The sequence below is a fragment of the Gobio gobio genome, assembly GCF_949357685.1.
Source record: "Gobio gobio genome assembly, chromosome: 1".
Classification (NCBI taxonomy): Eukaryota; Metazoa; Chordata; class Actinopteri; order Cypriniformes; family Gobionidae; genus Gobio; species Gobio gobio.
In genome coordinates, this window is record NC_137097.1 from 11,419,648 (window position 1) to 11,447,460 (window position 27,813).

At 38.7% G+C, this 27,813-nt stretch overlaps 1 protein-coding gene across 1 annotated transcript; it reads left to right on the forward strand.

Annotated features, from left to right (window-relative positions):
- On the forward strand, positions 1-27,693 carry LOC307131156 (uncharacterized protein). Its single transcript, XM_079824644.1, has 3 exons — positions 1-301; positions 1,742-1,814; positions 26,010-27,693. Exons 2-3 carry the CDS (start codon positions 1,804-1,806, stop codon positions 27,604-27,606), a joined length of 1,608 nt encoding a protein of 535 aa, XP_079680770.1. The 5' UTR covers positions 1-301; positions 1,742-1,803; the 3' UTR covers positions 27,607-27,693.
- The last annotated feature ends 120 nt before the right edge of the window (positions 27,694-27,813 follow it).

Below are 27,813 nucleotides of genomic sequence, written 5' to 3' on the forward strand. Positions count from 1 at the left end.
ATTCAGCCAGAAACTCTTCACAGACTCCAGGTGTGTACAAATATTTATACCTCTGTTTTTTCTCTTTTGTTTTGTTTTGATTTTTTCCTTTCTTGAAATTATTTAACAGGGCATTATATTACATAATATTACTCTTGCACACATATACAAATACATTGGTTGTTTAGTAGTACTGCACTGTTTTACAAATAAGCAAATTTAAAATAAAATAAAAAATCTGAGGAAAAAAAACCTTTTTGTTGTCAGTAGATAAGTTGAGATCTTCTGTGAGGTTCAGTTCGGCAGCGGTTACATATTCCAGGTGAGCTGAATTAACATGAACAATTTTTACATTTTAAAAGGTGAAGATTTTAGGTAATTACAGTTATGTGATTTTGGTAATACATTAATAACACAATAATGTGAAGGACTCCAAATAGAGTATGTGCACAAAGTTTTATATTAATATTTAAATACAAATGTGTAACAAAGAGAGTATTGGCATTTTCAGTTGTGAATGTTTCCTTGCTGTAGCAGGAAATGAGAAATTTACTATTTTGATGTTGTATTGGTGCATTTTTATTGGTAACACTTTACAATAAGGTTCATTAGTTAACATTAGTTAACCACATAGTTAACATACACTAATAATGAACTGCACATCTACAGCATATTAATCTTTGTTAATGTTAATTTCAACATTTACTAATAAGTTATTCAAATCTAAATGTGTATTAGTTAACATTATTTAATGCACTGTGAACTAACATGAACAAACACTGAACAGCTGTATTTTTATTAACTAACACCAACAAAGATTAATAAATACAGTAACACATATATTGGTAAGTTCATGTTAATACATGAAACCTTATTGTTAAGCGTTAACATTTTATTAATAGCATATACAATATCACAAAAACCTGACAGATTTTAATAAAATGTGTGATTTAAGTGAACAGTGTGTGACTACACATATATTCTGTTATGCTGTGAAATGTATTGTGTGTACAAATCTTGGCCTGCTTCCAAAGTAAATTTAAGTAAATAGCCAGTTATTTTTAGAACTTAGTGCACACAAAACACTGCAATGATATACATCTAGGCTACACAAACAAAAAAGAAATATATGTTTATCCCATGTTTAGTTAAGAGTAAGATTTTACATCTAATATGATTTACATTTTCAATATCTGCGAGATCAGTATTTTATCCAATTTATTATCACAGGGACAAAACATACTTGTCATATAACGTGTGTGAAGACAAAGAGAGAATACGGCGAGAATCTAATTGTGAGCTGTATTTAATAAAACATTGTATGTATAACACAACATTGTATGTAAAATAACAGGGTCCAAAGGTAAATCCAAAACAAAAAATATAGGCATATCCAAAAGAACTCAAACACAACTGGATAGCTACCCAGCTAGCAAATACATTTTGGAATAATTCTGTTAGTTCGTTCAAGCATGAAAGAGAACTCTTGCAGCCGTGCACTCCCTGTGTGCACGAGTGTGTGTGTCTATCAGTATCTATTTATCACAGACACTAGATTAACAGAAGCGCGACAGAACAGATTTAAGTTCTTATTTTTCCATCTGATCACTCTTGAATGGTTTAATAGCAATTTAATGAATGATAACATGATTATATACTGTAACATATCCTTGCTTTTAACAGAAAATATTCAGATATAACCCCCTTTGTAATCGTTAACATTTTCACAAGTAACTGTAATTCAATTACACTTTTTTTTTAGTAGACTGGAGAGTGACAGAGAAGGTCTTCTGTGAAGTCGACAAATTTAATCGAGTGATCACCATGAATTCCAGGTAAGTAGAAATGTATGCGCTTTCTGCAAGAGATAAATCATGCGGGACAATTTAAAGGGGGGAGGGGGGTGTCCACTGTATAGAGCAATACTCTAATAATGGAATGAAATTAGTGGGCTAAAGTCAGTCACACCTTGACTTTCTTCCAAATAATTGAATTCATAAAATTATTAATACAGGCATATAGTTTCTGCACATTTTTGTTTTTCTGAATTGTGTGAAATGGCTAATAAAAATAGGTATCATGATCACCATTGGTGAATTGGTTTCGTCTTGACTTCTGGTCTTGAGTGACAGTGTTGGGGCAGGAAATCTGTTGATTGTCAAGTGCCTAATAAATACAGATATGGAAAGAAAAAGGTCAACGCCATCAGGTGCCCAGTTTAGAAAAAAAACGAAAAGAGGAGAAAAATACAAAAGATAAAGGTATGCAACTATGTTCTCTCTGTATGATTATTACGGTATCCATGTTAAATGGCCAATTCCGATTTTTAGACTACACTGAATTTTTTTTTTTTTTTTGATGACCCGCTTACAGGGCCGGCCCGTGGCATAGGCGGAATAGGCAAAGGCTAGGGGCGCCATTCATCCATAGGGGCGCCAAAATGTATTACTGATACTATTTTATTCATATTAATTTGAAATATTACCAAATAAAGCGCAAAAAAACGTAACTAAGTCCCCCGCATCTTCCCGGTCCGCCTCATCAATCTCCCCCGCCGCGCTACTTGAAGTGCATCAGAAATATAACACGTGATCAGTTTAACGTTGGGAATTTGTTCGCCTCTCGCCATATCTAATGTAGACAGGATTGCTTTCATTTTTTAGGGTGCTTTTCAGGGTGCATTTTCCAGGTGTAGACACGGTGAAAGTTGCCTGATTATTTATGACGGATTGCCGAATTGTAGTGTCATAAAAAACAGAAGCCCTCTGATGCAGGGAAGATAAGGGAAACACTGCAAAAATGCTCTTCTTATTTAGTATTTTTGTCTTGTTTCTAGTCTAAATATCTAAAAATTCTTAAACCAAGATGCATTTACTAGATAAGTAAAATTATATTTTTTCTTAAGTGAGTTTATGCTTAAAACAAGCTGAATTATCTGCCAATGAGGTGAGAAAAATAATCTTGTTTCTGATTGAAATCTTGTTTCATGTTTCTGTCCCAAACAGAAATAAGATCATTTTTCTCACGCCATTTGGCAGATAATTGTGCTAGTTTTAAGCTAAAACTCACATCATTTTGATTCCCCCCCCCCCCCCCCCCCCCCCCCCAGAAAACAAAGAAAAAATTATCTAATGTCATTTTACTAGTAAATACATCTTGATTTAAGAATTTTTTGATGTTTGGACTGGACACAAGAAAAAATTACTAAATAAGAAGAGCATTTTTTGCAGTGTAAAGACAGGTAAAGTGATGTAATGAATGAACTGTTTATTTAATTGCATAGTAGTAAAATACTAATGTACGCTAATTAATTCCAGTTTTACCTTAAACTATATGCAAGCAGCTGTTCTGGGTTCTCCAGTGGCCACAGATAGTGTATTTTGTCAAAAAATAATCATATCTGGGGGGTTTTAAACGCATGTAATATCACTTTTTTTAATAGCCTAATGTTTTTACTCTACAGTTGTGCAGTTTTAAGGGGACATATGGACATTTTAAAATGTATTTGTCGAAATTAGTAATGATATTTATATACAGGTGTATTTAAAATTGCAACATTTTATGTAATTTTCACATTAAATATCTAAATTTCTCAGTTTAATTCATGGTGAAAACATGAATGTGCATATTAGTGGAAGTTTAGTGCCATCTATTGGAAAACAAACACTTTTGCTAGTTCTCAATAGTTTGTGCATGAATGCTAGATGCAATTACTTGTTATTTGTGTTTAGGCTGTAATGTGGCGTAGGTGCTATTTTTGTATAGTTTAACTATCATCAGCCTTTTAAAAAAATTAAATAATAATAATATCATGAACATAATGACGGGGTAGAATGGACTGGACATCTTATAAAACAACAACAATAAAAATTAAAAAACATCAATGCATTAAAAAAATAAAACAGTACTAGTGTTTCCGCAACTTAGACTGAAAACATGTAGTGCTAAACCTTGATACAAGAGGCACCAAGTAAAATCTTGCCTAGGGCAGCAAATTGGTCAGGGCCGGCCCTGCCCGCTTAACTTACATCATCTTTAAAAAGTGACTTGTATCCGATATCTGCATTTACACAACACTTGGCGAAACAAGAAAAAAAAAAAGCATTATGATATCGTGAAATCAATTTCAATAGCACATAGAGTTTTATTTATTAACATGTAATATATAAAAACTATTGTAATGCAATGGTTTCATCCTCCTTGCATCAAAATAATTATTTAGTAGCCTACAAATTCTTCACGACATGTTTTTGTGCATTTTATTTTGTGCTTTCACTGGAACGAATAGTCTCCACAACGGGACTGAAGCGTGCATCTGTGCACAAGCCGCTGTCACTGACAACGACGGGGAGTAGGCTACTCAGCAAAAGCAACACATTTATTTTAAACAAACGAGCGAGATTAATACTCTGCTAGTTAACTAGAGATGTTTAATTTGTTATAGATGTATCTGAACCACGATCTGATTCAAAAAGTCACTTTTTCAATTACGTACGACCATGGGTGTCACAAGGCCCCAATTAGAGGGGCTTCAGTCCCCCCAAAAAAATATGTGATTAACTTTTAAAACATGAAACTGGCGGGAGGCTTCGGCTTCGTCCCAGTCTGCGTTATCAGTATGTTCTTCAATCCGCAGCGGCGCCGAGCAGAGCACACGTCAGAAGCAGAGGTGTATGTGTGTTCATCTGAGCCTCATTGGTCTGTCACCGCTCGTCAATGTCAAAATATTTGAGAAAACCAATCAAATCAGAGTAGGCGGGCTTTATGTTCACACAGAAGCTGATGAAGGGTGAATTTTAGCAGCGCGTCTCGACACATTTCATATTTGATCTCCTTTAAAGTCAGAAATGTTGAACAAATTACAAAAATATTCTGCCAAATGAATGAACTTTTGTCTAATTTCGTCATTTTTTATTGAAAATAGTCTGTAATGGATTCATAATGTAGTTAACAAACAAAGAAATATTAACAAATTAACAAATATTATCTAACAACGCTCGAAGGAGGTCTTGTCCGGGGTGCAATTCAATGTACAACCGCCACTGACTCGACTCTGGCTTCGATATTTGACTACTGTTTATGATAAAACTTAACCTGACAAGCCAGACCCACATCAAGATGTTGGGTCTGGAAACTCACCATTGACAGGGCTCAATCCGAGGGATGGGATAAACGGTTGTCTTTCAAATTCCCTCTGCACGCAATTGGATAGTGCCATGACCGCCACAACCAACCAGTGCGAAGAAGAAGTGAAGCCGAGCTAACGTTAGTTGATAGACTTTCGCCGTATCCGGTAGGCAAAACTTCGAACATATCTTCTTTTCTTAAGAATGACTTCAGTGCCGTTCTTTTCTCAAATGAAAGCTTAATTCCAAGTCTTCCAGAGTCATGGCCAAAGCCGATTCAAAAGACCGCTGTTTGTCAGCTTTGTTTACGAGTAGCATGCAGAACCTCCGCAACTCTGCCGTGACGTGCCGTCATTATGTTAAGCCCGCCCACCGACTCTACACACGCTGTGATTGGCCTGACCAGAGTTTGGTTTTTCCAGCTCTCAGCTCTACCGAGAGTTGCTAGACTACACTCGCGGCAAAATAAATTTTCTGCCGTTAAGGAAACTCGCTGGCTGTTTAAAGGGAGTTTGGAGTTAAAGTGTAATATTAATCTTTTATATTGTATTAAGTAGCTTGATGCTAACTGTAGCTCTAATGCACCTGTCACACCAGGAGCTATATTTTATTTCACATGAGCTACCAAAAGCATGCTTTTTTGTTTGTTTGTTTGTTAGCTAATAATACTTCAGATAGTAGGTTTTAATGTAAAGTGTGATGAATGTGGGGTTGATGGCCAATCCAGAATGCCTGAATAGGTTATAATGCTTGAATAGAAACAAAATAATTACTATAAAAGGATAATGAGGTTTAAGTCATTCATGACAGACGTGAGTAAAAACAGAGTATGAATTAAGCAGTTGAAAGACTAGTTAGAAGACTGCAAGCATGTGTTTTGCAAGCCAATAACAATGATAACATCTTATCTTAGCATTCACTAAAAACTCACATGACATAGTCTTACAATATGCTTCGTAAAATGCATCATTTTAGAGATTTCATTCTCAGATTTGAAGCAAAAAGAAATGAAGCATGGAATAGTTGTGGTTATAAGTTGTTATACTACATTCACATAATATTTTATACATTTAAAAAGATTTTATTAATATTTTTTATTTTTGTTTTAATGTTTGAGCCTATACGTACATAGAACAAGCTCTAAATTTACTCACGTATTATAAGCCTTCTCTAAAAGATAAGTTTTAAGTTTTACTTTAAATAAAAATTCTGTAGATATTAATCGAATCGATAGCGGTAGGCTATTCCACAGTTTAGGGCCGACTATGGCAAAAGCCCGGTCTCCTTTTCTTTTGAGATGTCATCTAGGAACCTTCAGTAGCGTTTGATTTGATGACCTTAAACATCTAGCAGATATGTTAATAGTCACCAGATCAGAAAGATAGGAAGGTGCCAGCCCATATAAAGCCTTAAAAAAAAGTAAGATCTCTATTTTAAAGCACACCGGCAACCAATGGAGAGAGAGTAAGACGGGGGTAATATGCTCATATTTGCGTGTGCCCGAGAGAAGTCTCGACTGCTGCATTTTGGATTATTTGCAAGCGGTTAATATAGGACTGACTAATACCTATATATAATGAATTACAATAGTCTAAACGTGAACATATAAATGCGTGCATTAGTCTTTCCAACTCAGTAGGAGTTTAAACGTTTTTAACTTTAGCTAGTAGTCGCAGCTGGAAAAAGCATGATTTGACTACTGCATTAATCTGTTTATGAAATGACAAGGCAGAGTCAAAAATGACACCCAAGTTTTTGACAGATGGCTTTACATAAGCAGCTAAACTGCCCAACACTTGATTTAAGCTGCCAGAGACAGCTAATGGTCCAAACACAATTGCCTCAGTCTTACTCTCATTAAGGTTTAAGAAATTATTGGACATCCATGCCTTAATGTCTAATAAACAAGCAGTTAAAGCACAGAGACCAGAATTATCATTATGCTTAATAGGCACATATATCTGAGTGTCGTCTGCATAACAGTGAAATAATGCTCCATGTTTTCGAAAGATTTAACCCAAAGGGAGCATATACAAAGAAAACAAAATGGGGGCAAGGATAGATCCTTGGGGAACCCCGCAGGACAGGCGTGATTTAGAAGATAAATATCCATTTATATATACAGAAAAAGATCTATTGTTAAAATAAGATTTGAACCAGTTCAGTGACCTGACCTTGAATACCTGCACAATGTTCAAGATGAGTCAACAGATAATAAAATAGCATTGAACACTCTTAAAAGAGCAGTTTTTGTACTGTGCTTTTTTCTAAAACTAGACTTAAAAGATTCAAAAACTCCATTTGACTCTAAAAAATGCAATAATTGGACCGAAGCTACCTTTTCAAGAATTTTTGAAATAAAGGGTAAATTAGAAATTGGCCTAAAATTTGAGAGAACTGTCACATCAAGGTTGGATTTTTTTCAACAGAGGTTTAACAACAGCATGCTTCAAATATTCTGGGACAAATCCTAACGAGAGACTCTTATTTATAATTGCTAGTATATAAGGTCCAATGACATCAAAAACCTGAATAAAGCGGTGCGCAGGGATAATGTCAGATACAGATGAGGCTAATTTTAACTTCATAACCAGTTCCTGAAGAGAGGTTAGCGATATAGTTTCAAAAACATTAAAAGATACAGTACAATCTTGAAGGGGGGGGGGGGGGGGGGGGGTCTAATGTTGCGTATTTTGTTTGTAAAGAACCTTAAAAAGCGTTCACACACAGTGGCTGGGTCATCAAAGTGCAGATCACTAGAAGGATTTATAACGGAGTTAATTGTTGAGAAAAGAATCTTAGGTCTTTGATAATTTATAGCTATAATGTCAGACAAATACTTTGATTTAGCCTCCTTCACAGCCCTTTGATAATTAGTTAATGAAGTACGTAATATTTCTAATGACACATGCAACTTATCTTTTTTCTATTTCCATTCTGCGCGCTGACATACTTGTCTCAGGGCCCGTGTATCATTATTTAGCATTGGTTCTGCCTTACTTTTTCCAAAATGGAGCAATAGAGTCTAAAATTTCAGTACACGTAGAATTAAATAACATAAGTTGCTGTTCATCATCCAGATTTTTTGAGGGACAGTCAAAAGAAACCAGTTTACTCGACTCACAAATGTGGGATGCAAAATGCTCATTAAAAGTAGTTCTAAACATACGCAACCAAATAATAGGTTTCTTTTCTTTAACAACCTGGGCCCGTATTCATAAAGATTCTAAGAGTCCTCTCAGAAAACTCCTATTTTATCGTTCTCTCTCACTCACACACACATTATATATTTGTATATAAATCCTTTTATTATTTACCATGCTGTTCATTTCCTGTAAGGTATTTGATTGGCTTAGAATTATAAACATTGTTCCACTCTTTCCAATTACACTGATTGCTGGCATGTCTATTTAATTGGTGGTTTGAAAGTTGGGTTTAATGCAAAAAACATGATCCCTGCACGATCTATAGCGTCTTATTAAGTCACTGTCATCCATTGTCTGCAACACATTTCTTCTCCCTCTTCGTCTTTCTGCCATTTTCTCCGCTGCTAAAGAGACCCTTAAGCCTCTTAAAAGTCCTTGTCCGTGCTCCTAACAAATTTGACCTTAAGACCTCTTTTAAGGGTTAAGATGCTTTCTGAATTACTTTTTTCTTTACTAGGATTTTTTACTTAATTTTAAGAGTGAACGCCCACATTTCAAAGAATTTTCTTAGAATTTTGTCACTAGGAGCTACTCTTTGCATTAAGATTCTTTATGAATACGGGCCCTGATCTGCAATAGAGAAAGTGAACAACACAGGTTTGTGATCCGAGAAACTTAGATCACAGATTTCAAGGTCATAAATAGTGACACCATATGACAAAATAAGATCAAATGTATGGCCGAGTAAGTGTGTAGGCCCTGTAACCATTTGGATTAAGTCAAACGAGTCAATAAGGCTGATCAACTCTTTAGCCAGTGGATTTGTATCACAGCAGACATGAATATTAAAATCACCCACAATCAAAATTCTATCAAACTGTGTAAAAATCCCACCTAAAAAGTTGGTAAACTCATTTATAAAGTCTTTGTTTGGTTTTGGGGGACGGTATATAACAGCAATCGCTATGATTTTTACCTTTTTCAGTTTAAATAACAGTACCTCAAAACTGGAGAATCTCTCAGAATTTAAAGTCCGACCGGAGAAGCAGCTTTTAAGAACGCAAGCTAATCCGCCACCCTTTCCAGTTCTTGCACAGTTAAAAAAAGAACAGTTTGAAGGCACAAGTTCAGAGAAAGGACTCACGTCCTCAATTGGCAACCAAGTCTCAGTTATGAATAAAAAGTCCAGCTCGTTTGTTCTAAAAAAGTCATGTAAAATAAATCTGTCTTGTTTACCACCGATCTTGCATTTATAAGGGCCATCTTAACTTGTACTGACTCATCAACGAGTCTGTGCTGCATGATTTAGTGGACGTATATTTCTGTGGTTTATTCCTCCTCAACGAAAGCGAAAAAGGGTCGACCGACATTGTGCAGGGATTTGTAGAATATCTGGTAACACCGGTTGCATATACTGATGAGTAGCCTCCACAAATCGCTGCGAGACGAAACAACCGCTGACTGGCTGGCACACAGACTCACGCGTTAGCTGCATTTTTAGCTTAACAGCAAATCCTCCCCGCTTTCCTCTTCGTCTGCGGCGTGTCCTCTGAGGAAAATCCCATGGCGCTCTGCGCAAGCAGGCTGGAATAGACACCAGTACAGGTGGAGGTGGAAGTGGACAGTTAAAATAAGTTCCCCTCGAAGCGGTGTTAGATAAAGTTTCTACTCCGCTCCGTATATTAAGGAACGCTTGCTGATCATAGACCACAAGTGTACGAACAGTTTGCGCCAGGAAAGAGCATAAACAAGCAACAAACAACACGGAGAACACAAGAGAGCAGGCGCCATCATGCCTCCAAGCATCAAGTCAGGAATCTTCTGACTACTCACATATTATTGTAGCAGAGTTTCAGACTTTGGCCATGAAAATGTTACAAGTAACAGAAATAAGCTCAATTGTCAGAGCATGTCAAAACACCTTCAGGGCCCAGAAAACAGCTCAGGGTTCAGAAGGTTACTGTCACATTTAGTTACCATATATTTGCAGTAGTTTATATCCAGCTGGACACTTTTAACTTTTTTTAACTGGAAACCGTCTGTAATTCGGGTTGATCGTAGTGCCCGACGAGGCCTTTCGAGGATCGAGGTCGTAACCGGGAATGGGTGCTTTCTTTTCGGGGCGCGCCGCTCGGTCATCTCTCTGCTTGGGGATGAGACGGAGCCCCCAGTGTCCGAGCCTCCCTCTGTACCGCTCATTACTTTTCATACACGAGAAGCGCGTTCCTGGACACAAGAAGTTACCGTGGTAATTAACAATACCTTAACGTGCTGACTTATGTGGACTAATTTTTATTTGAGGAAATCTGTTTATAATATAGGCTAAGCTATTAGGTTTGAATTGATTGGTCCTGCACTGTCTATTGATTCTATTGACTGTTGATTTATCATTTGTGAGGCGCCATTTAAGCACTGAATGAAGGAATGACGGGCGCACCTCTCGCTCCTTTGTAACATCGCGCAAGGCCAATAAGAGGGTGACTTCTAGTGGAGAAGACTGGTAATTAGATTTACGTTAAATTTATGTTCAAATTTTACAAAATAAATATGGGGAAAAAATTGATTCTTGGCCTTTGAGAATCGCTTTTGAATCGACCACATTTTAAAAAACGATTAATCGAAAAATCAATATTTTTTTTTGCCCAGCCCTATTTAATATACATATACTGTGTCTAATTAGAATGCTATGCCTAAGTGTGTAAAGATGGCCATCTTTAAGCATGACCGTTTGGATTTATATGAAATGGTAACACCATTTGTGTCCATTAACTAAGGTTAAGAAAAGTATTGTTCATTGTTAATTTCAACATTACTAATAGATTTTCACATTTTAAAGTTGTCTCTTACATTAAAGGGTTAGTTCACCCAAAAAAGAACATTCTGTCATTAATTACTCACCCTCATGTCATCCAGTTTTTTTATTGTTTGCGTGCTGGAGATAACATTAGGCGATTACGTTGTGTGTAGTGATGTTAACATTTAAGCTAGCCGGTGAGAGAAAATGGCACTATCAAAAAGTCTAAAGAGGAAAGGCGACAGAGAAAATGGGGCATACAAAGAAGAATGGAAAGACAACTGCGTTCATCCTACCTGGTTTTGTGAATGTAAAGCCGGTGTGTCTCATCTGCAACAAAGTTGTCGCCGTTTGAAAAGAATATAATATCAGACGGCACCACGAAGCATGGCACCTTTTTTGCTGGTTGTCTTGTCAATATTTTTGATAAAAAGGAAGCTGAATTTGAGTTGTTATTGGTCACGTGTTGGTGCTGATCCCCCGCGTTATAAGCAAACGCTTCAATGGTTCACTGTTTGTTTTATCATACTATACATTTCATGACGGCTATTTTAGAGGCGTGTCTAGCGATCCATTCCACCGACTCTTTTGAATGTCTTTCAGAACTTTTCAAATGAAAAGCCCACAATTCATCCCAAAATAAACACATTGCTGCAAAAACGTTCTCGTACTTTTTTTGAAGGCAAAATCACTAAATCTTGATAGTGAGTAACTGTTGTTGTTGTAATCTCTCCGGTTCGCACATCCCGCTCCAAATGAACCCGGGTCTTTCTGCATGGGAGTCGGACGCTCTAACAAGGAGCCTAAATGCTGCGACCTTTAGCGTCAGTCACTGTTACAGTCAAAGCAGTGAGATTTACCTGCACAGCTCTCGCTAGCTGGCCTCCGTTACACTATCATGACATGAGAGGAGTGAGATTTACCTGCACAGCTCTCGCTAGCTGGCCTCCGTTACACTATTGCTGGCGGGCCAATTTTGGCCCGTGGGCCACCAGTTGCCGACCACTGCTGTAGAATCACAGGGCTGCTCTAATCAATAAAGTAAATTTAACTAGGAGATTCAGATCACAAAATTATGATAGCGTCAAAACATAACCAACAACATCTGATTGCATTTTCTCTTGGCATGTCTTGCTGTAATAACTTACAGCAGCCAGAGAAAATCTAATGCTATAAAGTCAAGGGTCAAGAGCCCAACTAAAGCAAACACTGATCTACATAATGGTAGCCTGAAAATGGTGACTCTGTCATTCTGTGATTCTGCTGGTTAATTGTGATTTCACTTTTTAACTTTAGTTGGTGTGTAATGTTACTGTTTAACCCTCTGAAGTCTGAGCTGTTTTGGGGCCCTTTAGAAGTTTTGACATGCTCTGACATTTGTGCTTTTTTCAGTTGCTGAAATTACACTGTGTTCAACACAAACTGGGCTACCATAATATCTGACCAACATGTATGTACATGCTTGTATTTTTGAGAGAAAAATGTTTATGCAATGAATTATTTTTTATTAAATTAAAATTAAGGCCTCAAAACACAATAGATATGTGTCCACAAGACTTTTGACAAATGAGTGTTGTTGCCTTGAGTTTTTGCTTCAAACTGATGTGAGAATCATTGAGCTTACTCATTCACATAAAACGTCTCGGGTTACAACTGTAACCCTTGTTCCCCGAGAAGGGAATGAGACACTGCGTCGTCGAGTGACAACACTCTGGGAACGCCCACAGCGTTACCCATCTGAAGTATGAATGAAATCAAGCCAATCTGATTGGTGGTGCGTCATGACGTAGTAGATGACGGCATACCCGGAAAATACATAAGGGACGCTGATGCAAACACACAACAGCACTTGCGATGAAGCGAGCGCTCTGACCGTGATGGGTGTGGCGATGAGACGCAGTGTCTCGTTCCCTTCTCGGGAAACAAGGGTTACAGTCGTAACCCGAGACATTCCCCTTCGAGGGAAATCGCACTGTGTCGTCTAGTGACAACACTCTGGGAACGTTAATACCCACTAGGCCACACCGACATCACCCCCGTCCTAGTGTGAAGCTGGAGACCAGGCACACTAGGACGCGAGCACTCTAGCACCAGGCGTCACCGGGAGGTGCAGACTGTAAAATCTTATGAAGGTGTGCGGGGTGGCCCACCCGGCCGCCTCGCAAACCTCCTGAAGCGAGACGCCAGAAAGGAGGGCCACTGAGGAGGCCATGCTGCTGGTGGAATGGGCCCTCACGGCCATGGGTGAAGGCAAATTGCGCACCCTATAAGCCGCGGCTTTAGCCTGGACAATCCAGTTACTGATCGTCTTAGTCGATGCAGGCATCCCTTTCTTGGGTGAGCCAAAGCACACCAGCAATTGGTCTGACCTTCTCCACTGGGAAGACTTCTCCAGATAAATACTTAAGGCTCTGACAGGACAGAGCAGGTGAAGTCTCCCCTTTTCCGCCGTCAGGTGGGGAGGAGGATGGAAAGCCTGAAGAACCAGAGACCGTGCCCCTTGAGATGGCACCTTGGGTATATAGCCCGGTCTAGGATGTAAGATGGCCCTAACTCCGCCAGGGACAAACTCCAGGTAAGTTGGCGTGACCGCCAAGGCCTGGAGATCTCCCACTCTCCTGAGAGAGGTAATGGAGAGGAGAAAGGCCACCTTAAGGGTCAGGTTCTTTGGCTCAGCCTACTCCAGTGGCTCGAAGGGGGCCTCAGCCAACCCTTCAAGTACCATCGCCAGGTCCCAGGTTGGGACTCTGGAGCGAGCCGCGGGCCTCATCCTCCGAGCCCCACGGAGGAACTGTACAACCAAATGTTGCTTCCCCAAGGGTCCATCCCCTAGAGGTGCTAGGAAAGCCCCAAGGGCAGCTACGTACACCTTCAGGGTGGACGGGGTAAGACCAGAGGAGAAGTGATCTTGGAGGAACTCCAGCGCTGAAGCCACTGGGCAGTTAACTAGGTCCACCTCACACACTCTACACCAAGTGGAGAACACGTTCCACTTGAGGCTGTACAGTCTCCTGGTGGAAGGAGCCCTGGAGCTAAAAAAAAAAGTCTCGAACACCTCTGCTGACAGGCCCGCCTCTAGGTACCGAGCCCCCTCAGGGACCAGACCCAGAGGCTCCATAACTCCGGCTGAGGGTGAAATATTGTGCCCCCTGCCTGCGAGAGCAGATCCCTCCTCAGAGGGATGATGAACCCCCCCTGATGATTGAGATAGCGACCAGGCTAAAACATTACAAAAATTATACAAAAGTATCACATAATGATACAGTGAGACATGTACCATATAGAGGTGTAAAGTACTTGAGTTATTTAACTTGATTACTTTACTTAAGTATTATTTTGGGGGATTTTTACTTTACTTGAGTACAATTAAAAATCAGTACTTTTACTTAATTACATTTTTTTAAGTACAATTTTATTTACAGTCAAAAAGTACTTTTTTGGAGATCACTTCATTCTATTTTCCCTTGCTATTACCAAACCAATTGAATTGCGCTGATGCCCAGTTTAATTTAAATGTTTAATTTAAGTGTATTTATTCTGCCAATGAGATTCATTTTCACATTCCAAGAAATTGGTCAGACATGTTAATTGGTCCTTTGGAAGTGACGTCATGTTGCATCAATTACCACAATGCAGCACCTTGACCTGGGCTGAGTTTCCCAAAACCATAGTAAGCCTAAGTCGATCGTAGAGACCATTGGTGGCAATTTACCTATCGGTAATCCCCTCCCATCAAATGCAGATGAGCCAATGGCAGTTGAGTATCAGCTGCCCTGGGACCGGAACTCGAACATCTTTAGGTGTCAGCGCCATAGAGAAACATTGGAAAATCCGAAGCTCTCATCGGTTTGATGGTGTTTATGCTACAAAAATGGTAAACGTCGTGCCTGAGGTACTGCAACACTGATTCCAGGGATCCTGAGAGGATTTTCTGGTTGTCATACTCTCATTAAGTTACGATTAAAGTTAGTAATTCCCTGCTAACGTACAAACTGACTAACTATAACTAACTGTTCTCATGCAACGGTGTAGGTCAGAAACACGAAGGTCTACATTTCAGTGCATCTCTCCATATTAAACTGATTAAATGTGAATTTATGTAATCTTACCCTGCTGTACATGAACAGTGTCGATCCTGGATGTTATCATCTGCGATCGTAACAAGAGGCTTCTCCCATTTGCATTGAGATCTGTAAACCATCGCTTCCAAATTCCAAATCTCTCACCATATTTATTTTATTCCCATTTTATTTCTGTGAGTTTAGATATGTTTAAAGGTCTGCATAATATCTGTCTTATAAGGACTTCTATTTTGACGGGTATTATAGTCTACGGGTAGTAAAAGGAGAGCTCGCACTCGCAGTTTATCAGAGTTGTTTTGCAGATACAAAGTTCACCACTTTGCAGCGGCAGTGGCTCAGTGGTTCATGTAGGTTGTCTACAAACTGGAAGGTTGGTGGTTCGATCCCCGGTTCCACCTGACCAAGTGCCGAGGTGTCCATGAGCAAGATACCTAACCCCAGCTGCTCCCGACGAGCTGGATGGCGCCTTGCATGGCTGACACTGCCGTCGGTGTGTGAATGTGAGGCAAATGTAAAGCGCTTTGAATGGCCGTAGGTCTGTTAAAAGCGCTATATAAATGCAGTCCATTTACCATTCACCAGTTATTAACTGCACCCCCGAAAAGCATAAGGTCTGTGTATATGTTTGTTTACTGTGAGTGTTTTTGTGTAATTTGCTGTGTATGTTAAAGGTAATGCCACGGAGAGAGGGCTAGAGAGAGAGAGTTTGTGAATGAGACGTTAATGCGCACTTCTTATGCTTTGTTTGTTTGTTCAGCTCTTACAAGGATTTTTTTGAGTGAAAAACGATGTAATAAACTTCATAAACCATCAGTAAAGTTTGGCCATCATTCTGACAGGGTATACGCTACATTCTGTGTCCAAAAACATCTTGGGATAAGGTTTTCACACTGACAGCTGTACATTGTAAGATATAGCAACTTCGTTTGTTTGTCCGAGTTAGCAACAGTAACTAAGGGGGGCGGGGCTTACCGATAGGTCAATTGTTCTACGATCAACTTAAGCTTATGATGGTTTTGGGAAATGCAGCCCTGGAAATTAGAATGAGAGGCTTTTCAGCACTGCAAGATAGCTTTTCAGCCCCAAAAGACGCTTGACACTCACAATTTTGAAAATCAGCTTCTGCTTAAAGGGATAGTTCACCCAAAAATGAAAATGTGATGTTTATCTGCTTACATACATGTAGGTGTCTTTGTTTCTTCAGTAGAACACAAATGAAAATGTTTAACTCCAACCGTTGCAGTCTATCAGTCGTATAATGCATGTGAATGGTACATGACTACTTGCATCATCTATGAGAGTAAAAAAAACCTGCACAGACAAATCCATATTAAACTCTGCAGCTCGTGACAACACATTGATGTCCTAAGACATGAAACAATCGGTTTGTGCGAGAAACCAAACAGTATTTTTATATAATATTTTTACCTCAAAAACGATCTATGTCCGACACACGTCCAACGCGCCATCACTTCTGGTAAGTGTGGTCAATGTACATAATAATATTAATAATAATAATTTGTTACATTTATATAGCGCTTTTTTGGGTATTCAAATCGCTTTACATATAGAAGGGGGAAATCTCCCGAACCAATACCTATAATAGAGTGATGAAGCCAATCGGTATATGGGAATGATTAGGAGGCCATAATGGAAAGAGGCCAATTTGGCCAGGATGCCGAGGTTACACCCCTACTCTTTTTCCGAAGGACATCCTAGGAATTTTTTTAAGACCACAGAGAGTCCGGACCTCGGTTTAACGTCTCATCTGAAGGACGGTACTCTTTGACAGTACAGTGTCCCCTACTGGGGAGTTAGGACCCATACAGACCACAGGGTGAGCACCCCTCCTGGCCTCACTAACACATCTACCAGCAGACACCTGGTTTTCCCAGGAGGTCTCCCATCCGGGGTACTGACCATGCTCAGCCCTGCTTAGCTTCAGTGGGAAACCAGTCTTGGGCAAAAGGGTGATATGGCTGCTGGCAAATGATCAGACAGAGTGCCGGAAGTGATCACTCGCACGTATTTCTATGCCAGATTGTGTACATTGACCTCACTCACCGGAAGTGATGGCACGCTGAACGGGTATCAGACATAGAACGTATTCGAGGTAAAACATTTTTACAAATACTCTTCGGTTTCTCGCACAAACCGATCGTTTCGTGTCTTAGGACATCAATGTGTCATCACGAGCTTAAAGGTGAATAAAGGTGTATCAAAGCATTTCCCTCCAGTCCTATGTAAACTATGGCCCGCAAAGTTTTTACTTAATACGTTATCATATCATGAGATGGCGGAGCACAAGAGAACAACGGAGTCTGAAGTAACTTAACTGATCGCTTTTGTGATCTCGCTCGCCTCAATCTGCTTAATCCTGGTGATGTCAGTGCCCTAAACGATCATATAATGGATTATTTCACATCCAGAGATGAAGGATCGGATGAGGAAGTTACTGAAGAGGAGTCAGTTTAGCAATGCTGCAGGTGCGCTGTGCTTGCTATTCTAAAAATTTACACTAGCTGTGCGATCTAAACATACAACAGGTGATCACAAGTTCAGAGACAGCCCATGATAAACAATAGAAAACGTATTTCACTACTTACTAAATTGCTCTTCTCTTCAGAGTAACGTTAGCTATTCCCCTTGTGTAGAGATGCAGCTGATAAATTCTAGTTTTCATATTTTCATATTCAGTTCAGACCTTTATTTTGAAATAGCGATGAACACTGAAAAAAACCAAACAAAGATTTGTAGACAACCAATTTGTTTTCATGCCAAGAGTTCAAAATATAACATCCAGTCAATTTTTTGAGATAAAATATTCTCGAAATGTTTTAAATATAAAGGGAAAAAATATATAGATTTGCCATTTGAGATGCAGCAGTATAATGCACATGTTCTTTTATATTTATTAGAGGTTGAATTCAAATCAAATACTGCTAAACTGCCTATACTACTTCTGAATAGGATGTCTACTTCATAAAATGTATGAAAATTATGCAAATATATGGTTCAAATAACTCCAACCATATGGAAATGGTGGCGCCCTTATATGGTTAGTAATGGAGCTTGGATGTCATCTAGAGGAAAAGTTTGGTACTGCGCCCAAACAAACTCTTACTGAAAGCTAATTTTTTCATATATCAACCTAAAACTTTGAACACAACTTGTTCATGTTTATGGCTTTGATTGTCTTGTAGTTTTAGAGTAAAAAATGTTTTTGTAAAATACATATTAGTATAAAATATTATTATAAAATATATATTTTTACTTTTTCTTAAACTTACATTTTTATAACTTTTTTTCTATTTTATTTTCATAATTTATTTGACATCTACAATAATAAAAAATGCCAAGTGTCTTCTTAAAAACAAGACCAACCTTAGGTCTATATTCCACAGCATGTTTGAATTACAGCCATTTAAAGTTGGATAGTGCATTTTCATGTCTATGTGAAAAAAGGGGTGGCGGTTATTTAAACCTGTTTTTCTTAAAATTCCGTTCCTAAAAATCATAGCGATCAGCCGACTTTAGATATCCATAACTTCTGTTTCAGACAAGCCTTGAAAGAAATGAAAATATATTTGAAAAGGGCTTGGCCCCAGCTTTCATATGGTATCAAAAGCTGTAAAAGGTAAAATTTCTCTATGTGTTGGGTTTTCGTAGATCACATCACATTTGGTGCCAAAATATGGAACACCAAAAGGGCCGTAATCTGTATAAAGTTTTCCTCTCTCTCACCCTCATCGGTGGGGTGGCAGTGCCACTGGCAGGCCACCTCCGCCCTGCGCTATAAGTGCACGAGGGTAGTTCTGAGCCGAGGTTGAGCTGCGCACAGCGCTGGCCCTTGGCCAGACGATGTCTACCCTGGTCCAAAAACACCATTGACCCGGATTTGGTCAGGAGCTGCTCTTCCCCCGGAGGAGGGCCGGGTGGAAAATCATTGGTAATTCTATTTTGCCACTGGTGTTAAAAACAGCCAGTGGTACCCAAATTCTCAAGAGCAGTTCCAATACCTCTGGGTCTCAGGAGTTCAGGAATGGCAGCGTGTGATGCTACAAAGCCTCGTCGCTCTCATTCCCCTCCCGACAAGAGGGTGAGAATGACAGTGTGTGATGCTACAAAGCCTCGCCACTCTCATTCCCCTCTTCTCAGCGGTGCGAGGAAGACAGTGCGCGACGCTATGCCTCACCGCTCTTGTTCCCCACTGAGGAAGGAGGTGAGGCAGGCCCTCCTTCAATCGGAGAGTGCGCTTGGTGGTGTATGACGCTCCCATGCCTTGTCACCCTCTGGTGCCTCTCCAAATCGCCAACAGGGGGTGCCAGCTGTGGGGACGCACACAAGCGGCCTTCCCACACTCGCACACCCCCTCAGCGGAAGCAGGTAGTGTTGCACAGCACACTCAGACCCCACTTCAGGCCGCTACCATGCCGTCCGAGTCGGGTCCCTGCACGCCGCTACGCTGCCCCGCTGCAGGTACGTCTGTGGTGCTGTTGGTCAGCTTGCACGATCTCTGGGAGCCTGGATAGTGCTTCCCAGCCCGTCTCACCGGCTCATCAGTACCATCAGACTCAGCTATACGATTCAGTTTGCCCGCGGCTCCCCCAAGTTCAGGGGCGTTCACTTCACCTCCGTGTCGAAGGAGGATGCCCCTGTGCTCCAGGCGGAGATCGCAGTCCTACTGGCGAAGGACGCGATAGAGCCGATCCCTTCAGCTGATGTGAAGTCTGGGTTTTACAGCCCGTACTTCATTGTACCCAAGAAAGACGGCGGGTTATGGCCAATCTTGGATCTGCGATTCTCAGAGCTGGACAGTAACTAGGTACATTTAATTGAGTACTAGGGATGCAACAATACAGTTAGTCCACGGTTCAATACATACCTCGGTTTTTACCCACGGTTTTCGGTTCGGTTCGGTTCTGATGGCTTGTCACATACATTTTTTGTTATTCTATTCTTAGGCGACAGGAACAGCAAGAGGTTAAAGAGAAAAAAGACTATTTTTTTTTGCAATACTCTTTCTTTATTTTACTTAAAAGAATTGAAAAACCTTTCTTAAACTTAAAACTTTACTTTAAAAAAACCCTTGTACACATTCCTAGTGTATTGTATAATATAAAATAAATATATATAAAGATTTACACTGGCAGCTCAGAGCTGTACAGCAGCATTTAAGTATGAAATTGAATGAATGAATGTAAAAATAAAACACTACATAGACTTCACTATAAAATATACATTGATTCTTATTAAAGCTACTGTATTAGTTCTTTAGTCAAGAGCAGTGAGTGATTTTGTATTTGTCTTTTGTTGTTGTATTAACATTAAAGGGATAGTTCACTCAAAAATGAAAATGTTGTCATCGAGAAATGAATATAGATTTGGAACAATATTAGAGTGAGTAAATAATGACATCATTTTAGAGGTGAACTGTCCCTTTAAGGACCGCGTGTTCACTACTGCCCTGTTGTCAATTTAAGACCTCCGTGCATCTAATATACAGACAAGATTGCGATTTTACTTTCACTTTAGACATAACCGACTGTGTTTATGTTAACCTTGTGTGTATTTGACAGTTTTAGCGCAGTAAGACTACTTAGTCCAGTAATCACGTGTTTGACAGGCTTTTAGTGCGCGCGCTCTGAAAAGTGCATGTTAAAACCACGCACGCGAATGAAACCGGCAAGGCTTTAAAATGCATGCAAATAATGAACTTTCTTGATTGTGAATAACTATAGTGTTCCGTGAGTATAACTCTACCACTAACGTGTGATGTGAATGTATGTCGCGTTGTTCAGTATATTGGGATAGAGGCAATTGATAATTTGTGAATTGATGAATTTGTAGAAAAATAATTAATTAAATGCGAAACTGAAAAAAACTAAATTCACAAGCGCGTATTGAACCGTGAATGCCGTACCGAATGGTTCAATATTATATTGAAAATTGTGGCATCCCTATTGAGTACTGTACTTTTTACAATTTAGTTGTATCTGTACATTACTTGAGTATTATTTTTTTGGGAAACTTTGACTTTAACTTCTCTACATTTGAAAGACAAATATCGTACTTTTTACTCCACTACATTTCTATAAAGGTCCTCAAAGTCGAAAGTCGTTTCTGTTGCAGCTTTGAAAGTCAGTGGAGGATTTTTTTCTTTTTTATAGACAGCCTATCAGTAATTACTGTTGTATAAGGTCATGTGAAGTTTCCCAACATTTTTTGAACACTGATCAGTTTATAGCAAAATAGAAGAAGGTGGTTCCTCTGCGCAGTGTGTGCACCCATGGCCATACTTAAAAAGTATGTTTCAGTTTTCTGAAAAAATTTAAGATTAGTTTCGGAAAGATTAGTTAGAATATCGGATGTGTATTGGTGTATTGGATCCCTGCATTTGGCCTTAAAGTGACAGCAGCTTTATATAAAGAGCTTTGTAACTTTTAAATGAGTTTAAGGTAGTCGTGCCTATGCTAGCATGTCGGATGGAGCATCACTGATGGCTTAAACCACCATAGTGGCATAATGTTCATTTATACAGCAATGCAACAATAATAAAATAATGCATTGACATAAAAAAAGAAAATTTACTTTTGATATGTAAGTACTTTTAAAAACAAATACTTCTGTACTTTTACTTAAGTAAAAATCAGTTTTTAGAACTTTCCCTTGTATCGGAGTAATATTTGACTAGTAGTAGCCTACTTTTACTTTTACTCAAGTAATAGAGTTGTGTACTTTGTCCACTTCTGGCGATTCTAGAACCGGTCCCTTCACAGGCTGATGTTCAGAATGCCAACGCAGAAACGCATCTTCAGGTGCATCCGTCCCCAAGATTGGTTAGCAGCGATTGACCTGAAGGACGCGTACTTTCATGTCTCGATTCTCCCTCAACGCAGACCGTTCCTTTGCACTGCGTTCGAGGGACGGACATATCAGTATAGAGTCTTACCCTTCGGGCTGTCCCTGTTCCCCCGTGTCTTCACGCAAGTCGAGGAGGCGGCCATTGCTCCCTTGAGAGAGCATGGGGCACCTCAGCTGGGTGGGGATTCAGGTCAATGGAGAAAAGAGTAAAACAAGAATTAGAGAGGCAAAATTAGAGTCATTTTGTGGCTCGAAAAATAATAATTCCCATTTGTAATGCCATTACCCACTGGTGCCTTTATGGCTCTTTAATCAATATACATGTTTCTAATCTAGTTGCTCAGTTTTGCATTTTAATAAATATTTAGATATGATCAAACACTAGATTTCTTTAAATGTGAAAATTGTAAAATGTTAATAACGTACATATCCATATTTCCTTATATGTACAGTAGGCTATGAATTGATACTGAAATCGAAATCGATATACGGTCAGCCCCTCAATACCCCCCCGCACATGTTTTTCACAAGTCATCGGTTAATTTCCACTTCAACATTTTAGTCATGCATGACTGTATTTGAATGTATTTGCCCTGTTTTGATCCATTTTCCTGAGAAATTTATTTATTTTTATTTTATTTTTGTCTTCATTATTTTGTTTTAAGGAGATAAAATGGTGCTAATCAACCTTGATTGACATGGCAATATAATTATATATATTTTTTTTTTATTATTATATATTATATATAATTATATTATGGCAGTTCAAATTTTGGGCGTTTTTTTCTTAGATTAAGTGGGTTTTAGTGAGCTTTTGGGCTGGAAATCGTCAACCCAATCTGGCAACACTGTGAGAGAGCTCTGAGATCATCATAAGTGACGTCCAGCAAAAAGAACACAGACAGAGATCGCTTTGAATGTCATTCAGCTCTTCAGATCAGCATAATTCAGTGAGAAATTAATAGAAATGTTATTCTGTATGACATATTTTGCAAACGTGATCATAAATCTATATTTGTCCCAATATGCGCACTGTTTCACAAAGAGCCCGAACGGATGCCGTTTAGTGCATGTATGTGACCACAAATAAAACGGCCTGGCTTTTGATTCTTGTTGATATTTAATTCAAAATATTGTTCATTACAGATTGGTTATTTTGCACTCCTGACATAAATTAAGAAATGAATGACACTGTAACATCGTTTTATCATAAACAGTGGTCAAATAACGAAGCTGGAGGCTTTAATCTTTATAATTATACCAAGTTTTTCCAGATTAAGTTAGAGTGTGATGTTTTAACGAGCAGTGAATGTTGAACGACAGTAATCTGGGGCCGTCGGCAATACCTGACTGCAAAGGGGTTAAATAAACACCACTCTGTGGTTATATGGGAACCACCAGCAGGGTGTTAGAGTTAATTAAGGTAATTAAGTGATTAATTGAGGATGATTGTTTGATTATTGAAGACACCTGAATCACTGAAGGAAAGAGAAACACAAGAACTACAACAGACTTCCAGCCTGAACTGAAAAAGCTCTCTTATTACAAACCAGACTGACAATATTTATTTTATTTGTCTACTGTTCTTTTTGAGAATTAACAGAGATTTAGATGTTGATGGTTTATTGAAAACTTTCGGTCGCCATTATGGTGAATAGTGTTTCCTTTAGTTGGGCAGTTTGACTCTTGGCTTTGTATGCAAGTTCTCATATAAACCCAAAGTGGTGTTAATTCAACTGTCAATTTAGTGTGTTAAGGCTACAGGCAGGTGAGGGTTTCTTTCAGGGTTGGAGCCAAACTCTTCAGGACAGCAGCTCTCTAGGACTGAACTTGCCTACCGCTGCTCTAAGTAGAGGGAAACAATGGTGTAATTGTATCGTAAGGACCAACTATATCTTTAAAGGTACAGTTATATGTTTTGTACCCCAAGGAACAAAATTGTACCTCCACTGTACCTTTTTTCCTGAGAGTGTAGCAGTGACAAACCCTACCTTGCAAACTCTCTCTAGAACTCTGGGGAAAAGTGTACAGACGTAACCTCTGCCATGTCTGTACCATGGCAAACGGAACTAGATGTGTAAGGCAAAACCAAAACAGATGCCCCAGCATTGTTCAAATATTTAGATATGCACTGATCAGAACAACTTAAATAAGCCACATCAAATTAAATTATTTTTTAACTATGGCTGACACATATACATTGGCAGCACAACTGTTATTATTTAATAACAAAGTTCTTTTCAGCAGTTTCAGTCAATGTCTCATTACTGTTTATTAGCAGGCAGACTTAAATTGTTTAAGAAATAGTCTTACCGATTTGATTAAGACAAATGGCTGAAATGTTCATGATAATGGAAAATTGTAGTGTTTAAATTGTTAACTCAAAAGTAAGTTTTGAGTTAAAGTAATTTTATATATTTTAAATTGTTATGTAGCTTAATGCTAATTGTAGCTCTAATGCACCTGTTGCGCCAGGAGCTTTATCTATTTAATCTATTCTGTTATAAGATTTCACATAAGGTTCCAAGAATATGCTTTTTTTTTTGTTTGTTTCTTTTGTAGAAAGACTTCAGATAATATGTGGCTTAGTGTAGTGTGGGATGAAAGTGGTGTTTTGGCCAGCCATAATGCCAGAATAAAGGTGATAGTGGCTGAATAAGAACAATAGAGCAAGTCCATCTCGCCAGACATTAGACAATAGACTGCAAATGGGTGTTTACAGGGCAATAACATATTTGATTAGTATTTATTAGCCATCTCCAAAAATCCTCAGATATCATCCTCAGATTTGAAATGAAGCATGACCACACTTGTGGCTTCACTTTAGTAGTTGTGGTTATACGTTGTTATACTACATTCACATAATATTTTCATACATTTAAAGATATATTCTTAATATTTTTTATTTATGTTTGAGCTTATATATCTCCATATTAATAACAGTCTGAGTAATTCTGAGTCTTGAGCTGTAAACTCTCAAGTGTTCTCTTTCTAAATATATGTTGGTTATGTGTATTCAGAGTGACTTGTGAGCAGCAGCCTTTTTATTTTGGGAGTGTCATTTATGCCTCACTTACCAAATGGGGGGTGTCTGGTAAGGGGTTAATTCACGGGACCGGACACCAGTTATTTTGCCAAGAGATCTCTTTTATTTAAATATATGCCAACACATAGGAGAGAAAGAAATTTTTCTTGACAAAAAGCTTGGTTTAAGCTGTTACACTGTAAAAAATGTTTTGGTCATAAATATTTTATCTTTGCTCTGTGAACAGTGACAATATATTTTTATTTTGTTACTGTACTAATCTTATTGTTACTTATTATTTTGAACTGAAAAAATCGTCACATTGCCCCAAGAGAAATAGCAGTGTCCGATTCGTGAACAAACTGATTGTTTTCAATAAACTGGTTAGCAAATTGCACTGAACGATTCACACTGAAGGAGTCGCACTGAACAAGAAGAATGATGACATTATGTTTCATTATTTTCTTTCCCTGTTTATCAGTGTAAAGCTGCTTTGAAACAATCTGTATTGTATAAAGTGCTACAGAAATAAAGGTGACTTGACTTGAATATGTTCACCAGTAATGTTTTTTTTTTTTTTTTTGTCCTGTAAGGCACGTTTATAAAAGCTACTTATATGTCAAGAAAAATGTTGAACAAACAATAGTCCTGGCTTAATGTAAGAGCTTTTTGTGAAACCAGGACTTTATTTTGTTATCTTCAGTTGATTTCTTTTAAGGCTTTGGCCGGAAGTCAGTTGTAGTTGTGTTCTTGTTTCTCTTCAGTGATTCTACTTGTTAACAGCAAATGTTCATCACTAATGGTCAATCAACATTCTGTTAATCAATTACTTATCTAATGAACTCAAAAACTGTTAAATGTGGACAATTAGGTTTTAACAAGTAGGCTTTAATTAATGTTAATTAGGCCTGCCTTGATCTCACACATAATGTTTTTTTTATGGGTATTTCTATTCATAGAACATTTAGAAACATTTACCTCCTTATTTTACAGAAAGCCAAGTCTTCCACCACGCAGACACACTCTTATTCATGAAGGTCCTCCAAAACGATTCAGGCTACATACAGAGCGAAAAGTGCTTGATGATAATGGGAAAATACGAAAATGGACTTTTGGGTTAAAAGACATCAGCAAACAAAACAATATTGTTCTGCTAGTAGGAGAAACCGGTGCTGGCAAGACGACTCTCATTAACAACATGGTCAACTACTTACTAGGAGTGAAGTTTGAGGGAAAAGAGTGGTATGAAATCACAGAAGAAGCAGCCAGAGACCAATCAGAGTCACAAACCTCTGAAATCACCATGTATGAGGTCTGTCCTTTAAAGAGTGCCATGTCTCTCACCATCATTGATACTCCAGGTTACGGAGACACTAGAGGACTGGAAAAAGATCTGGAAGTTGCTGAGAATTTATCTATGCTGTTTCAGAGCAATGATGGAGTTCGTGAGATTGACGCTGTGTGTTTTGTGATTCAAGCATCTAAGAATCGTCTCTCAGACAGACAGCATTACATTATCAGTTCAGTTCTGTCTTTGTTTGGAAAAGACATTGTAAACAACATTGTGTTTTTAATTACACACTCTGATGGTCTGCCACCCAAAAACGTCCTCGGTGCCATTAATAAAGCTAAAATCCCTTGCAGACGAGACCGCAATGACCAACCTGTTTATTTCTTATTCAACAACCGGCAGGCCGACGGCCGTCACACTGGAGAACGCCATGTTCGTGCACAAAGAGATGCCTGGGAAGACAGCATGGAAGAGACAAAGCAATTCCTACAGTCTCTGGATAAAAAGAACAGAAGAAGTTTAGAGTTGACTTCAGATGTCCTGAGAGAGCGCATTCAGTTCGAAGCATCCATTTGCAACTTACAGCTGCGAATTCAGGAGATGGAACTGAAAAAGGCTGAAAAACTTCAGATTCAGGAGACAATAAGACAAAACCAGAAAAAGATTGAGGAGTGTGAAAATTTTACCATTAAAATCAAACAAACTGTCAAAGAGAAGGTTCCTATTGAAAGCACATCATGGAAGAGCAGGAAGGCGACGACCTGCACCGTCTGTGAGGAAAACTGCCACGAGTTTGACTGCTGGTGGGTTTCTAATCCCAGCAAATGTGAAGTCATGAAAAATGGATACTGCACCGTGTGCACAGGGAAGTGCCATCACAGCAAACACGTCAAAGAAAACAAGAAATATGTCATCAACTCCTCAAGCTTAATTATGGAATTCAATGATTTTAAAAATGAATATAAAAAAGTTCAATGGCAAACTAAGAGGATTTCAGCTGTAATGGATTATCTTGACCAAGATCTGAAGGAAATTGAAACCAAAAAGGATATTCTTCTGTTCAATGCTTTCAAGACCATCAAGTATCTGTCTCAGATCGCATTAAAGCCAGACTCAGCCTTCACTCTTCAGCATCTGGACTTCTTCATCCCCAGAGTGAGGGAGGCTGGGAAAAAAGACTGGGTCCAAGAGCTGGAGGAAATGAGGAGAACCGCTGAAGCAGAAGAGGCAAATAAAGATGCTCTCAGTTACCTGAAAGCTGGTATGGCAAAACTTGAACTTTTCTTTGGTGGGCAATGAGCAAAGATGAGTAAAGATGAATCAATGAAAATAAAGAAATTCACTTACAATCAATGAAATCAATGCAGGTGACTTTATGTAGATCTGAGATGTAATCATAGTATCGAGCTGTTTTGGTGTTTATTTAAAAGGTGATCCAATCCGTTAGTTCATGAACTGTAATAATAAATAAATTTGTGTTGTTATTTTGGGGGTATTGGGTCATAG